The sequence below is a fragment of the Apus apus genome, chromosome 2 (assembly GCF_020740795.1).
Source record: "Apus apus isolate bApuApu2 chromosome 2, bApuApu2.pri.cur, whole genome shotgun sequence".
NCBI classification, from domain to species: Eukaryota; Metazoa; Chordata; class Aves; order Apodiformes; family Apodidae; genus Apus; species Apus apus.
Genome location: NC_067283.1, coordinates 37,099,580 through 37,112,296, shown reverse-complemented (window position 1 = coordinate 37,112,296; position 12,717 = coordinate 37,099,580). Strand labels below are relative to the sequence as shown.

Below are 12,717 nucleotides of genomic sequence, written 5' to 3'. Positions count from 1 at the left end.
AAATAGTGAAAGAATAAAGGCTGAATGCTAGATTAATTGCTTACTGCTTTAAAGCTGTGATATCCTAGAAACTTATTTCATTGAATACACTTTTAGTGTCTAAGCTAGTTACTATCATTTTGGGTAAGGCTGCAGGCTAAGCTGCCATTTTTTCCACTTCACTGTTTTGATGATTTCTTGCAGTCTTGACAGTCTTTGGCCCTTTGAGTTACACATGTATTACTAAAACATTAACTGTGTAGCATAGCATGGTGCCTCTGTGTTCCTGAAACTAAAACTCTTAAATACTTAAAAGCCGTCATTTCCATACCATAAACAGCTGTAAACTGCTTAAATCTCTCTATCTTTGGAAGGACAAAGCTTTAATTTAAATCAGGTTGAATTGTTTTGAAACCTGGTAGATAAAATATATTCTAAAATAAAATAAACAAGGGATTTCTTTCATTAAATGGGTTTTCAATTGTTTGAGTAATTTTAATGTCAGTAGGGTTTTTTGCACTTGTCAATTACTGTAAGAGAAAGGAGTAGCTTCATAGTTGAATGATGTAAAGATTTGAAATCTCACTGCATTAGGAAAACATTTGGTTTCTTTCAGTCTTATACCATAGATTATAGTTTCTGGGCTCTTAATTGTTCTTGTTGCTCTTTGAACTGCAGAACCTGGTTATTGTCCTTCCGTGTTGTCAGTCTAAATATGGATAACCTATTGTGGCTCAGTCCTTACCAGCATCAGATGATGGGAGAAGATTTATGCATCCTATTTTGACTATTTTAAGAAATACGATATTGTTGGCACACAGTTGCTTCATAACTAGTTGCTTTTCATCTTATATTTTTGTAGTGGATTATTCTAATCAAGTGCAAGGTTTTATCTGGTCTTGGTTAAAATTTACTCTTTTGCCAAGATAGCTGCAACCCAAATGAGTTGACTGGCATGTTTCCCCCTAGATGCTTGTGCCAGTAATGGGAAAGTGGCACAGAGGTAACAATGATAAGTTAGGAGGGGCAGGATGGGGCTACCTGCTTTGACAACAGTATCAATTAAGTCAAAACTACTGCATGAAATTGCCTTAAGCTGACTTGTACATGATGATTTGAAACTGTTTTACCTAGTTCTATAATATTTTCTTTCTTTGTACTAACCCACATATTGTTTAAAACATGTTATCTATGTATGTTAGCCCGTCTGATTTGCAACTGAGTCTTAGCAAAGAGTGAGGCAGAAAACACTTCACCTCCCTTGTCATCTTTGATAACTCTCCCTCTCCTTTAAATAGCAGATCAAATCTCTTCCATTCTGCCTACTAGTGTGTGCATATATGCATCCTTGCATGATTCATAATGTTCTCTTCTTGTTCCTGATATTCCTTGTTAATTGCATCTTATTTGTTCTTTGCCTTCCTGATTTGACCCTACAACTTTGTGCTTATTTATACTCAACCTGTATTACATGCCCTAATTTTACTTTAAGTGCTTCGTCCTTATGCTTCGGTTCATTGGAAGTTTGCACTGTAGCTTAGGGAGCTCTCTTAAAAGAGCTGGCCAACTGGTTGAATTCCTGTTTCTAATTGTGTTTTTTGCCTAAAAATTGAAACTTATGTTGTTGAAATCTAATTCTTTTATTATAATATTAAATAAAAATTCCCTTGCACCAGTATATTCCAAGAACTTACTGGACAGCCACTGCCCAGTTAGATTCCATTTCAAACCTGTATCTTCTGAACATACTGTAGCCTTATCTCTACTGTCTTTTATTCCAATTTTCCGCCTTTCCCTAAGTTTTCAATTTCAAAGTACAGATAACCTTGATTTACAAGGCAGCACTCTCACTCTTTTGGCTGACATAGTCAGTAATGACAATAATGTGCTTTCTTTCATAGAATCTTAGGCCAGTTAAACTATCATTTTGATCATGAGGGAGACTGTGTAGTTCTCTGACCAGAGAAACCAAACCCTGTCATTCCACCTCCTCTTCACCTCTACAAAGAACCTTTCTCTTTCAGTTGAAAGGAAGTACAGTGAAAATACAGCAATGTAACATTTTCACATCTGCTTCTAACCAACTAGAATTTGGGGTGGGAGAAGCTTACAGGATATGGGCTACGTTTAGCCATTGACTTTGGCTGGTTTTAGGTATCTCTTGTTGGAAATCAAAGACCAAAATTGTGTTCTCTTAATAGCTTCATTGTGGAGCTGTCACATAAGCCTGCATTAAAAATATGTATAATTTTGTGTTGAGGATGGGGGGTTTGGTTTTTATAGGAAATTCAAACTTCAAAGTTGAGACTGGTTTTGGCTATTGTCTCACCTATTCATTGATTTTTTTTATTTTTTTTAATTATTTTTTTTTAATGAGACCATGCTGAACATGTAACTGTAGCATTGGGTTGCTACAATCATACTAAGATGGTTGATGCTGTTTTTACTTCTGTTGTCAACTTTTTCAATGGAAAAGACAGAAATGTTGCACTGTAAATGTCAAATGTCACTATTCATAGCATTAGACAACGGGAGACATTGGCAGGTTGGTAGTTGACTATGGATATTGAATATAGTGGTCAACGTTACATTACAATTTTGATCCTCTCTGCTTTATTCACATTTTTCTTCCTTAGTCAAACTAGTGTATCTTACAGAATCATGTAACCTCAAGAAAACTGTAAGCTAGCAACTGCATGAACTTATTCTCTGCTTGAAACAAATATCTGGAAGATTTTCTATCTTCCAAACTAACAGAATGTGAAGTGTTTACTTATGATCAAGTTTTGTGGGGTATTTTTTTCCTATTTTTTTAATTTTTAGCATTAAAAAAATGTTTTAACTATCACGTGAACTACCAAGCGAATACATTCTCATGGTCCCAGGCTATTTATGTTGTTTCTTATCCCTGACATTTTAATTCACTACTGAATGTATACTTGGCATGTTTAAGTACTGGTAAGACATGAAAATTGTAGGGTTAAATCTGTAGACAGAGTTTTAAAGCTCCTATGATAATTGTTCTTAGGTATGTATTCCTTTACTGTGGCTCTTGAGACAACTATTTAATAGGCAACATTTGAATAATACAAATGTGCGGTTGGTAAAAATAGATTAGGGTTTCAGGGTGGTACCAATGGGTGATATTTAATATTGAATGACATGTATTAAGACAAATGCTTTTATATATAATTTATTTGGCATTGTAAATGCATTTATCTTGTGAGATACAGACCCCCTGTTGCCACATGAAGTATTCTGGAAAGGTTTGGAGTAAATAAATAATAAAACCACTTTGATATACAATCTAACAATATTAAATATTAAGACTATCACATGATTGATTTTAATACTTAATTAACTTATTTAAAGTCCAATGTAACTCTGTTTTTATATTAAAGATCAGAGAGACAGAAGTTAAAATGCAGGAAATGTTATTAAATGGGACAAAATTAATTGTATTTCATGGTCCTCAGACTTACTGACTGTTAACCTGTCTGTCAGTGGTATGATCTTGTTTGTTTTGTTCTGGACCCCAGCTGATGTTAATGTTAATCTGTTCTACCATGTCAGTCCAATTTTATGTTTGCATCATTCTATTTTAATGATACGTAATCTGATACATTTTATAAAAGAAAACAGTCTTGTTTTATGCTATCCGAAGTTTGTCAAATTGTGCACTTTTCTTTTGAGTTAAGTTTTCCTCCTAAGGCTTGTTTCTTGAGTGGGTGGTGGCTGTGGAAGTCACTGAGTAGACACCTTAGCTAATTTTAAACTGATGAGAGGGCTTGGGTTTTGTGGGGTTTTGTTGGGGTGTTTTTTTGAGGCACTTGAACTAGTATCTTCTGTATTTAAATGTAGGTGTTTGTAGTAAAGGGCTCAAATGATGGCGAGCAGATGAGCTCGGTGCTGTGAGATAGGTGGTCCATGTGGCCCAGGTAAAAATCACTCCCAGAGCAAATAATTAAGTAAATTGGAACAGAATTTTAAAAAATGCCTGTTAATGAGTGTCTTACTAAAAAGTACCCAGCTTGAAACATACCAAATGGTCCTGATTTTCCAAAGTTCATGCTCAGGACTTTTTTCTAGTTTAGGAGGAATAATTTAAGGCCCAGGAGATTTGTCCAGTGAAAGAAAACCCAGGTTCTGGAACTGTTTCCCATTTATTTGCCAATTATCTCTACTTTGTTGCTTTACAGAAACACAATGCATGTTTATTCTCCTAATACTTAATTCCTTATCTGTTTTTAAGTGTTTTCACATTCTGAAATATCTCTGCTTGTGTGCTAACATGCTTGACTGCTTCATAAACTGCAAATGAGGGGCACAGTCATGAACCCTCATAACATGATGCTGTCAAACTTAACAAAACATGCATAGGACCATTACCACATCAGCTATTTGCTTTTAGTCAGGTCATTTTAATCAATTTGACTTCACAGGGCAGCTAATTTATCACTTATCTAAACAAGTATTTCCTCTACTTGTCATCAATTTAAGTAATTAAAATTGTAAACTTTGCTATATGGCATGAAATAAAGACCCAAAGATAATTTGGAGCAGGTAGTTGATACAGTCTAATAGAACAAATGCAAAGAATTATTTAAATACTTTGGTATGCTTCAATAGTTTTCAGAAATGTCATATTCCTGATATAAACTGATTTTTTTTGTTAGCATCTCCACAATTAAACAACATTTTTTAGATTCTTCCTCAAATTTAGTGGATTTTCCTTGTCCTTTCTTCATGCATAAAATGTTTTACTTTTTTGCTTGATCATTCAGGGGTAAGAGGATGTCAGAGATCAAGAGTGGGACAAGTGCTGCAGTTTCTTCAGTTCTTCCCGTGGTCCTAAGTACATTCTCAAGCCTGCAGTTCCTCTCATTTCACCAGTGGGGGATGGGAAGAGAGGGGAAATGGATATTGTAAAAACTCAGAATTGCCTAATTATTTTTCACCTGCTCACTTACACCTTCATTGTGTTTTGTAGTTTGAATGAATAATTTTTAAAAGTCTATATAGACACTGTAAAACATTTTAGATGAGGTGGTTTTAGGTTTTTAAAATGGAAGTAATTTAGAAACCACTTTTGAAACAATTCTTGTCATCCGTAAACTGCTCCTTTGAATACTGAATATTTGTATCCAGAATCTGTTGCAAGTGAAGAGGTGAATGAATGTCTTAGGACTTGAAATATGGTACAGTATTCCTGTTCAACTGTGCTATGTTTTTCTTATGAAATACTGATGATAAATTTACTAAAAATTTTTGAGATTAGGGTAGTCTTGCCACTTGCTCTCATGGTAGTGACTAGTCTCACTGCAAAAGAACTCTATAAAGTTTGGTTTTATTTTCAGCTCATCTTCTAATGGCACATTCCTTGTAATCAGTTTATCATATGAACATTTATTTTAATCTTGTTACAGATTACTCTGCTATTGTATACAGGTCTTTAGAGATATAATTTTAGGTTTGTGTAATACATGTTTTTGCTGTGTTTTGCCCAAGTCTGGTCCAGAATTGATTGGTGCTTCACTGGGAGGGCAGCTAATAATAGAAGCATATGTCACTTAGACTTCTCTTGTATTTCTAGATAGATAGATACAACTTCTGCATATTAACAGAAGTATGGCTGAGTTGAGACTGTTGCCTCTGACATCTGATGGTTTTAATTTCAAATATTTTAAATACTATTTCTTAAAGCGTTCCAAACTCCCTTGTTTTTATACAGGAAGAATGGCAATGTGGATGAATGCACTACTGTTCAGGAAAGACTAGTTTATGGCAAGAGGCAGTAGAAATAATACCATGTGTTAGAGCAGCTAAAATGGAAGGGAAAAAACCTTGTAAATGCTCAGGTGCACAAATCTCCTCATGTCTAAAAAAGAAACTGCAGAATTCCAACTGAAGTACTCGCTAAGAACAAGAAAAGTTCTCTGAATTAGAATGGCTATGTTAAATAAGACTATCTTAAACAAAAAGTAGTTGATCCCTGCTGTGTAGAAAGAGGTTGTCAGTAAGATGGGTGTTAGTAAGTATCAGTTAAGTTTTTTCCTAATGGAAACAGCTTGATACTTATCACCTATAGAATATGGAGGAGGTAATGGGGAGACATGCTTTTGTGCTATAAGCAAGTATCTCTACAGAATCCTTTTAACATCCCATGAAGTTCTTTGTTGGAATTCATAAGCCAAGGGATTTTTTGTGTCCTCCATCGACAACCTGGGCTGACAGGTCAGAAGCATACTGCCAAGCTGCCTTCACTGTTGCTGGGAAGCAGTCTGGATGCACTCTGTGCGTGTTGGTGGGTGAGGAGCAGAGCCATCATGCTGTCCTGGGTGGAGGCAGGAGCAGATGAGCCCCACGCTGGGGCTGTGCCACAGCAGCGCTTCCAACCACCCACCTAATGAGAGCAGCCAGGAGAGGAGTTCATCTGCCTGTCTCTTCCTTGAGCTCTTGGGTGGATTAGTGTCTCTTTTCATTCCCCTAACTAGATAAATGTTTCATAGGCAGCCTTAATTATTTTTTCATGTATATTAAAGAGTAGTTGAACTCCCATTTCTGGCAAGGGTGCCTGGTCTTTGGGTCTTTTAGCCTTTCATCTTTGGAAGAAAAAAAAAAAAAAAAAAAAAAGTAGGACTAGATAAAAGAGTCACTTTTAGCTTTGACTGAGATGTTAGGGTTTAACTAGATAGCCAGTATCTAGCCTTGTAATCTAATAATTGAATTTCAGATTTTATAAGATTTTAGAATTGTTTCACGTTGAGAATGTTTATAAATTGCATCTTATTTAATACAAACAATATGTTACAGGCCACTACAAATCAACCACAAACACGTAAAGAATTTATCTGTCTGAGAGTAAGATCCCAAGTGTAAACATAATTTTTAATACTTCTCTTTGCTCTTCTTAGAAGAGCTGAAAAAAACTTAAGTATAAAACTGTAAAGAAAATTGCTTGGACGAGGGAGTGATAAGACTAATAGGTATTGATATTTTTTTAACAGTAATCAAATGTATGTGTAAACAAACACAAGTAACTGATTAATCACTGTGCAAGTATCAAAAGTAACTCCATTCAGCTGTTTAAAACCACTCTAACCATCAGTAAAGTAAATTATGGCTCTTATATGTTGTAAATACGTGGGGTTTGGGAAGCATTTTTTAAAAGGAGAAGATGGATACAGAACAAAATAATATAAAAGAGCAAATTTAGTAGAGGTACTTTAATACCATGTTATTGAGGAAAAACGATGCAAGTCTGAAGCATATTGTGTCTTTACTAAGTGAGGCTGCTAGAACTACAAAGGTTAGGAAGGTAATTTTGCTCCTGGTTCTCAATTTGAAAGGTACTAAGGTTGTGCCTTGGTCAGATCAGATAGCAGTGTCTGAAGGACTGCAAAAATAAAAAGTCAAACTCAGGCAGCATGATTTGAGACAAGCTTGTAATTTTTGTAAAGGCAACATGAACAGATCAGTTGAAAGGTATTTACAATGATGTAGCAAAAAGAACAAGAATAACACCAAAAATTCCAGCAGGAGAAAATTATAAACATCTCTTTCAGCAAAGTTGGTTGATTTTTCTTTTTTTAAATAAAAGAGTAAATTCTTTCAAGTTTTTAATTTATTTATTTGAGATATCAGGTACTTGTAAACATCTCTATGTTATGTAGCCATATACAAGTAAAAATTGAAATGCTATTTAAGTGGCTAGCAAGTTTATAAATGTTTTTCTCCAGGTTACCCTTCCTGCATTTTTCATAATTATAGTTTAGAAATTACGTAGGAAACACATTATGTGTATGTGCATTCGTAATAAGTTTTGTTCAGCTAGTACAAAGAGTTGTTCAAGCCATTTCTGTGTTTTAGTGATGTGTTTTATCATGTAAGGTTGTAATAATTTGACATAAAGGTGTCCCACTGCAGAAGTGGTCAGCCCAACCTTCCCTCAGTTCCTGGCTGCTTGTTCCCAAGAGCTCGAGATGGTCTATTCTAGCTAAAGTAGTGAGAGATAAGGGTGTGATAATCTTTGCATCACATTAACACAGATGCTGGAACAAATAAAGGACAAAACCCTCAGGGAATAGAGCTGAGAGAGCATCCTTTCAAAAACAGTCTTGGATGCATTGGTTTGAAGGAAGTGCCTGACTGTGGCCCAACTAGCTTTGTTTATTACTTACTTAGGGTTTTTTCTGCATGTCTCAGCAGGCAAATGTAGTGGATGGATAGTATATAAAACTAGAAAGTTCTTAAAAATTCCAGTCCCCTTTCACTCATTGACAGTAAACTGAAGATATATAATGTATATGGTCAATGCCATGCTTTTTAAGAACCAAAGGAAAAGCATAATTACTGATTTCCAAATAAATGATACACCGATCGTGGAAGTACAGATGCATTTGTTCTGTTCTGTCCGATTCCGTTCCATTCCATTCCTGTTTATGTTTGTATATTTCTTTTAAAATATATTTTTCTTGGAGTTAGAAAGTTAAGCTACTTATAAACTAAGCAGTTAAAGTAAGTGATTTCAAACTCAGCTACTCACTGTGCTCGGGCAAATGAAGCCTATTTGGCTGGTGTAATTCTTTTGTGCTGCAAGTTAGCCTACATCTCTTTGAAGTTGTTAATACATTGCTGTACAGTGACCAAAAAGCAGTCTTGACAAATGTGCTTCTGTGCTGTTTATGCACAGAAAAGGTTGTTTTTCCTTATTACTGCTCTAACCATAACACTATCTGCCTTTGACCCTTTTATTGGCATCCTCTTAGTCATTGCAACAAAGACTAGATTCCAAAACTCCTCCCATGAACTTCTAACATAGTTCTTGTTCACTTACATGGTAGTGATGTGAATGTGCTTCAGCACCATGTGATGATGAACCCTCATCACCTACTTCCTGTGTTACCAGTTTTGTGCTTTCTCTCCTTTTGCCCTTTGCTTTTGAAAGAACTTTGTAAATATCTAGCTAACGCATTGTTTCTTCAAATGCTTCTTCAGCATCACAGAATGTCGAGTTGGAAGGGACCTCAGAGATCATCTGGTCCAACCTTTCTAGGTTGGAACACAATTTAGATGAGATGGCCCATCACCCTGTCAAGTTGAGTCTTAGAAGTGTCCAGTGTTGGAGAATCCATCATTCTGGAAAGCTAATATAAATCTTAATAAAACCAAAGTCACCCCAACATACCAGTCAGTATTATCTTGTACTCTCTTTTCTGCACGTTTTTGCATCCCTCTCTCTGTTGTCTTATACTTCACCTATGATTTCTGAAAAAGTAGTGGTTAAAAGGAAGTTTTTCTAGGGTGAGAGGTCCTGAGTCCAGAATAGTGGTAGTGATGGGTCTCACCTCAGCTGTGCACTGTAAACTTCATCGTCATCAAGGACCAGCATCAGTTCTTCCTGGAATTACAGTGTAAGATGAGTTGGGGAAGCTGGAAACAGGAAAGAAAGAGGCTCCTGCCTGACTGTGCAGTCTCTTGACCCACACTTGGAATTTTATGTGCAGTGTAATAGTTGAAGGTACTATAACAATTCTTTTGGACTCCAAATAAGAAAACATTTGAATGGAAATAGTATTGCTCTGCTATTAGACATCTAATGGTGATGTTATGCATAGAAAATAAGGAACTGTGTTATTGAAAAATAGCTAAAGAAATACTGAAGTGTTTGTTTCCTTTTTTTTTTTTTCCCATCCAGATAAAAACCCTTCGTGGGAATTTATTATTGCCATTATGTATCATTCTTTGTCTGAAACCAGTCACCCTTTGCAAACAGAGGAACAAGAAATAGGCATTGATCCCTTGCAGAGTTATTTGAACAAGCCAGAGGAAGGTGAGTTTTGTACTTCTGTACTTTTTTTACTTTATACCTGGAAACCTTACAAAAGTGTGTCGTGATAACTGCAGCTGTAATAATCTGTTTAATTCTCTCAATGAAGCTGAACAGGACAACTTAAAGAACATTTCAGAGTGTATGTAGAACACTTTGACACTAATGAAAACCACAAAAAGTCAGCTTTCAATTGCAGACAGAAATATTAGCCAAATGTTTAATGCGCTGTCATCCTTTTTTAATCATAAACCAAACACTGACTTCAGCATAAGAATATTGAATGGCAGTGTATGGCTTTGTGTTGTGTTCTCAAGCATGGACTCTTTTACACTGCTTTGGTTTGGGAGATTTTTCGTAAAACAAAAAGTAAAGTTCAGTATGTTATTTTGGATGAGATTATGCAAATAAAAAGGCTGATTTATTTTTTTTTTGTTTGGCTCAGCACCTATATTCTTATTTTGAAAAAGACCCTGCAAGTTAAGATAGGAGGAACAGGCTCTAAAGGTAGAAATTATGTAGTAACATAAATTAATTAAATGCAGTATTTGGAAGACTCTAATAAGCAGAGCAAACTTCCATAATGCAATGTATGTCTGTATTGCTTGTCTTTTCTACTTATTTGCTAGTAGTGACAGTATAGTTGTCTTGAAGAAAGTGTTAAGCTTGACAAGAAATCTCATTCCTGTCATGAAAACATTCCTCAAGTACTTGGTTATACACAGTGGCACCTTAACTACCTGTAATTTTCCAGTCATTGAACACATGTACCAGGAGGGCAAAATAAAAAATTTATTTTAAATTACAGAATTGAAACAACTTTGTCACATTTCCTAAGTCCCTCACCCAGATCAACTACTCCGTGTGGGTGTATCTGTCTATAAATCTTCTGTTTACTGGTACTTATTAAAAAAGCTATGTCAAGTTTTGCTTAGTCAGGTTTATTACTTCAGTTTATAAGAAGCTGGTGTTTTGATTTAAAATATATTGGTAAAACTTCATTGTCCCTTTGAGCTAATTTTATCTTTCATTTTTTTCTTCATTGGTTTATAAAGCTTTTTCAATGTTAGAAAATGAAAATGAACATCTAGGGGGAAGTATTTCAAAACCTGACGATTAAATTAAATTGCTTTTCTAGGTCAGTGTTCCTGCTTTATTATACTTGACATCTTAACAATATGGAGGCATTTCAGTTTGATAAACTAAATGCATTTTTTAACATATTTTTAGAAACTTGAAATAGTCTTTTGCAATAACCTAAAATAATAACCATTTTCCAGAGGAAATATAGATTGCTTCTAGTTTTCCCTAGTCAAGAAGAAAATAAGCATTTTCTTCTGATTTTTTTTCCTTTTAAAAATACTGGTAATTCTCTCAACTCTATTTCAAGAAAAAACAAGATTTTTACTCTGTTAAAAAAACACTGTAAATTAATTTTACCCTGTATTGTACCCAGAAGCAATTGGTTACCTTGTTCTGAAAAGGTTTCTCATTTTTATCTCAACCTTAACATTTTTATGACATATAAAGTTATTAGTATTGAATTGATGTTTAAAAGTGCCATTAATTCATTTACCCCAAATGTTCATTAACAATGTAAATGTATGCTGATGTTCTATGAGACAAGGAAGTGACTAATGACTCTTCGCACTAACAACACTTAAAATGAATAGAAACTTTAGATAGCTAATCTTGAAGTAATCAAGACCCTCATTCAGCTTGGCATCTCTGTATGCTCTAAAACAGCTGTCAACTGTTAAAAATATATACACAACACACACATACGCACATGCGAAGATAAAGATATGTAAATACATGGTTCCCCGAGTCATGAAGGTTACCAACTATGGTACATCTTTTATGTTCCATCTATGTAAATATTTTATATAAAGCATCCATTTCATCTTCATCGGTTTTTTTTAACTGCGAAACACATACTGCATTTTAATTTGAAACTTTATATATCCAAAATAAGTCTTAATATATAATAAGTTCTAATATTTCAGTAGGTTAGGCTTCATTAGGTTGCCATCAAGGTATACAGTTGTTCCTGACCATGCAGTCTGTCCATCATTGTCTTCACAAAAGAATTCTCAACTCTGTCTCAAGTTTCAGGCATGATATAGAATCAACTTGGTGAAAATCTGTATTTTAATGTCTTCTGTATCATGTATGACAGAAATATGGAGGACAGGTTGGCCATCTGTAGGAGATGTTCTGTGCAGTATTGTAGATTATCAGGGGATGTGAACTGTTTGTTGAAGCTGTGCTGAATGCTTGTAGTGGAGACAAAGTGTTAGAAGGCTCCAGTGAGTTGAAGTAATAAAAATAAAGTGTGTCATTGATAGGAATGCTGAAAATAAATATTTAATCATAGAGCTAGTCATACTTGTTAATCTACTTGAAGTACTGTATTTTTAATATGTACAAGTGATACCAAAACTTGATGGAGAACCAGGAGATGTCATGTCCAGCTGGAGTTTTGAAATTCTCTCACAAGGGATTTTCATAAAGTGAAAGAAATCCAAGAAATATGTGGATTGCTGTTAAGAATAGCTTGTTGGAAAACTGCATGCACAGACTAATTTTTCTTCATTTGCTTACAGCTTGGAAGGATATATTGAATGGGATTCTAGAAGTACATTGATTGAGTCTAGTAGTACTTAGTGCTTTTATTAAAATCTCACTGAAGTTATAATGAAAAAACAATGTCTTCGGGACAGGACTATTAGCACAATGGAGGACAGATGTACAGTTCAAAGTATTCTTGAGATTTTGGAGAAGTGGCCTGAGAATCAATACAACATGTTTCAGTAGCAACAACTGTGAGGATTAGTGTTGCAAGTGCTAGGCAGGAGACAATTACCTATCTGTACAAATACAGAGCATTACAGAGGAGGTAGGTGTCA

The 12,717-nt window shown here is 35.0% G+C and overlaps 1 protein-coding gene across 2 annotated transcripts in view; it reads left to right on the top strand.

The window, feature by feature from the left end:
* TBC1D5 (TBC1 domain family member 5) overlaps positions 1–12,717 on the top strand; it is a 320,926-nt gene that overhangs the window by 117,085 nt on the left and 191,124 nt on the right. For both annotated transcript variants that reach the window (XM_051610176.1, XM_051610175.1), the window contains one exon: positions 9,677–9,811. In XM_051610176.1, the coding sequence (XP_051466136.1) occupies positions 9,712–9,811 (100 nt within the window). In that variant the 5' untranslated portion in view covers positions 9,677–9,711. The remainder of the gene's footprint in view (positions 1–9,676; positions 9,812–12,717) is intronic.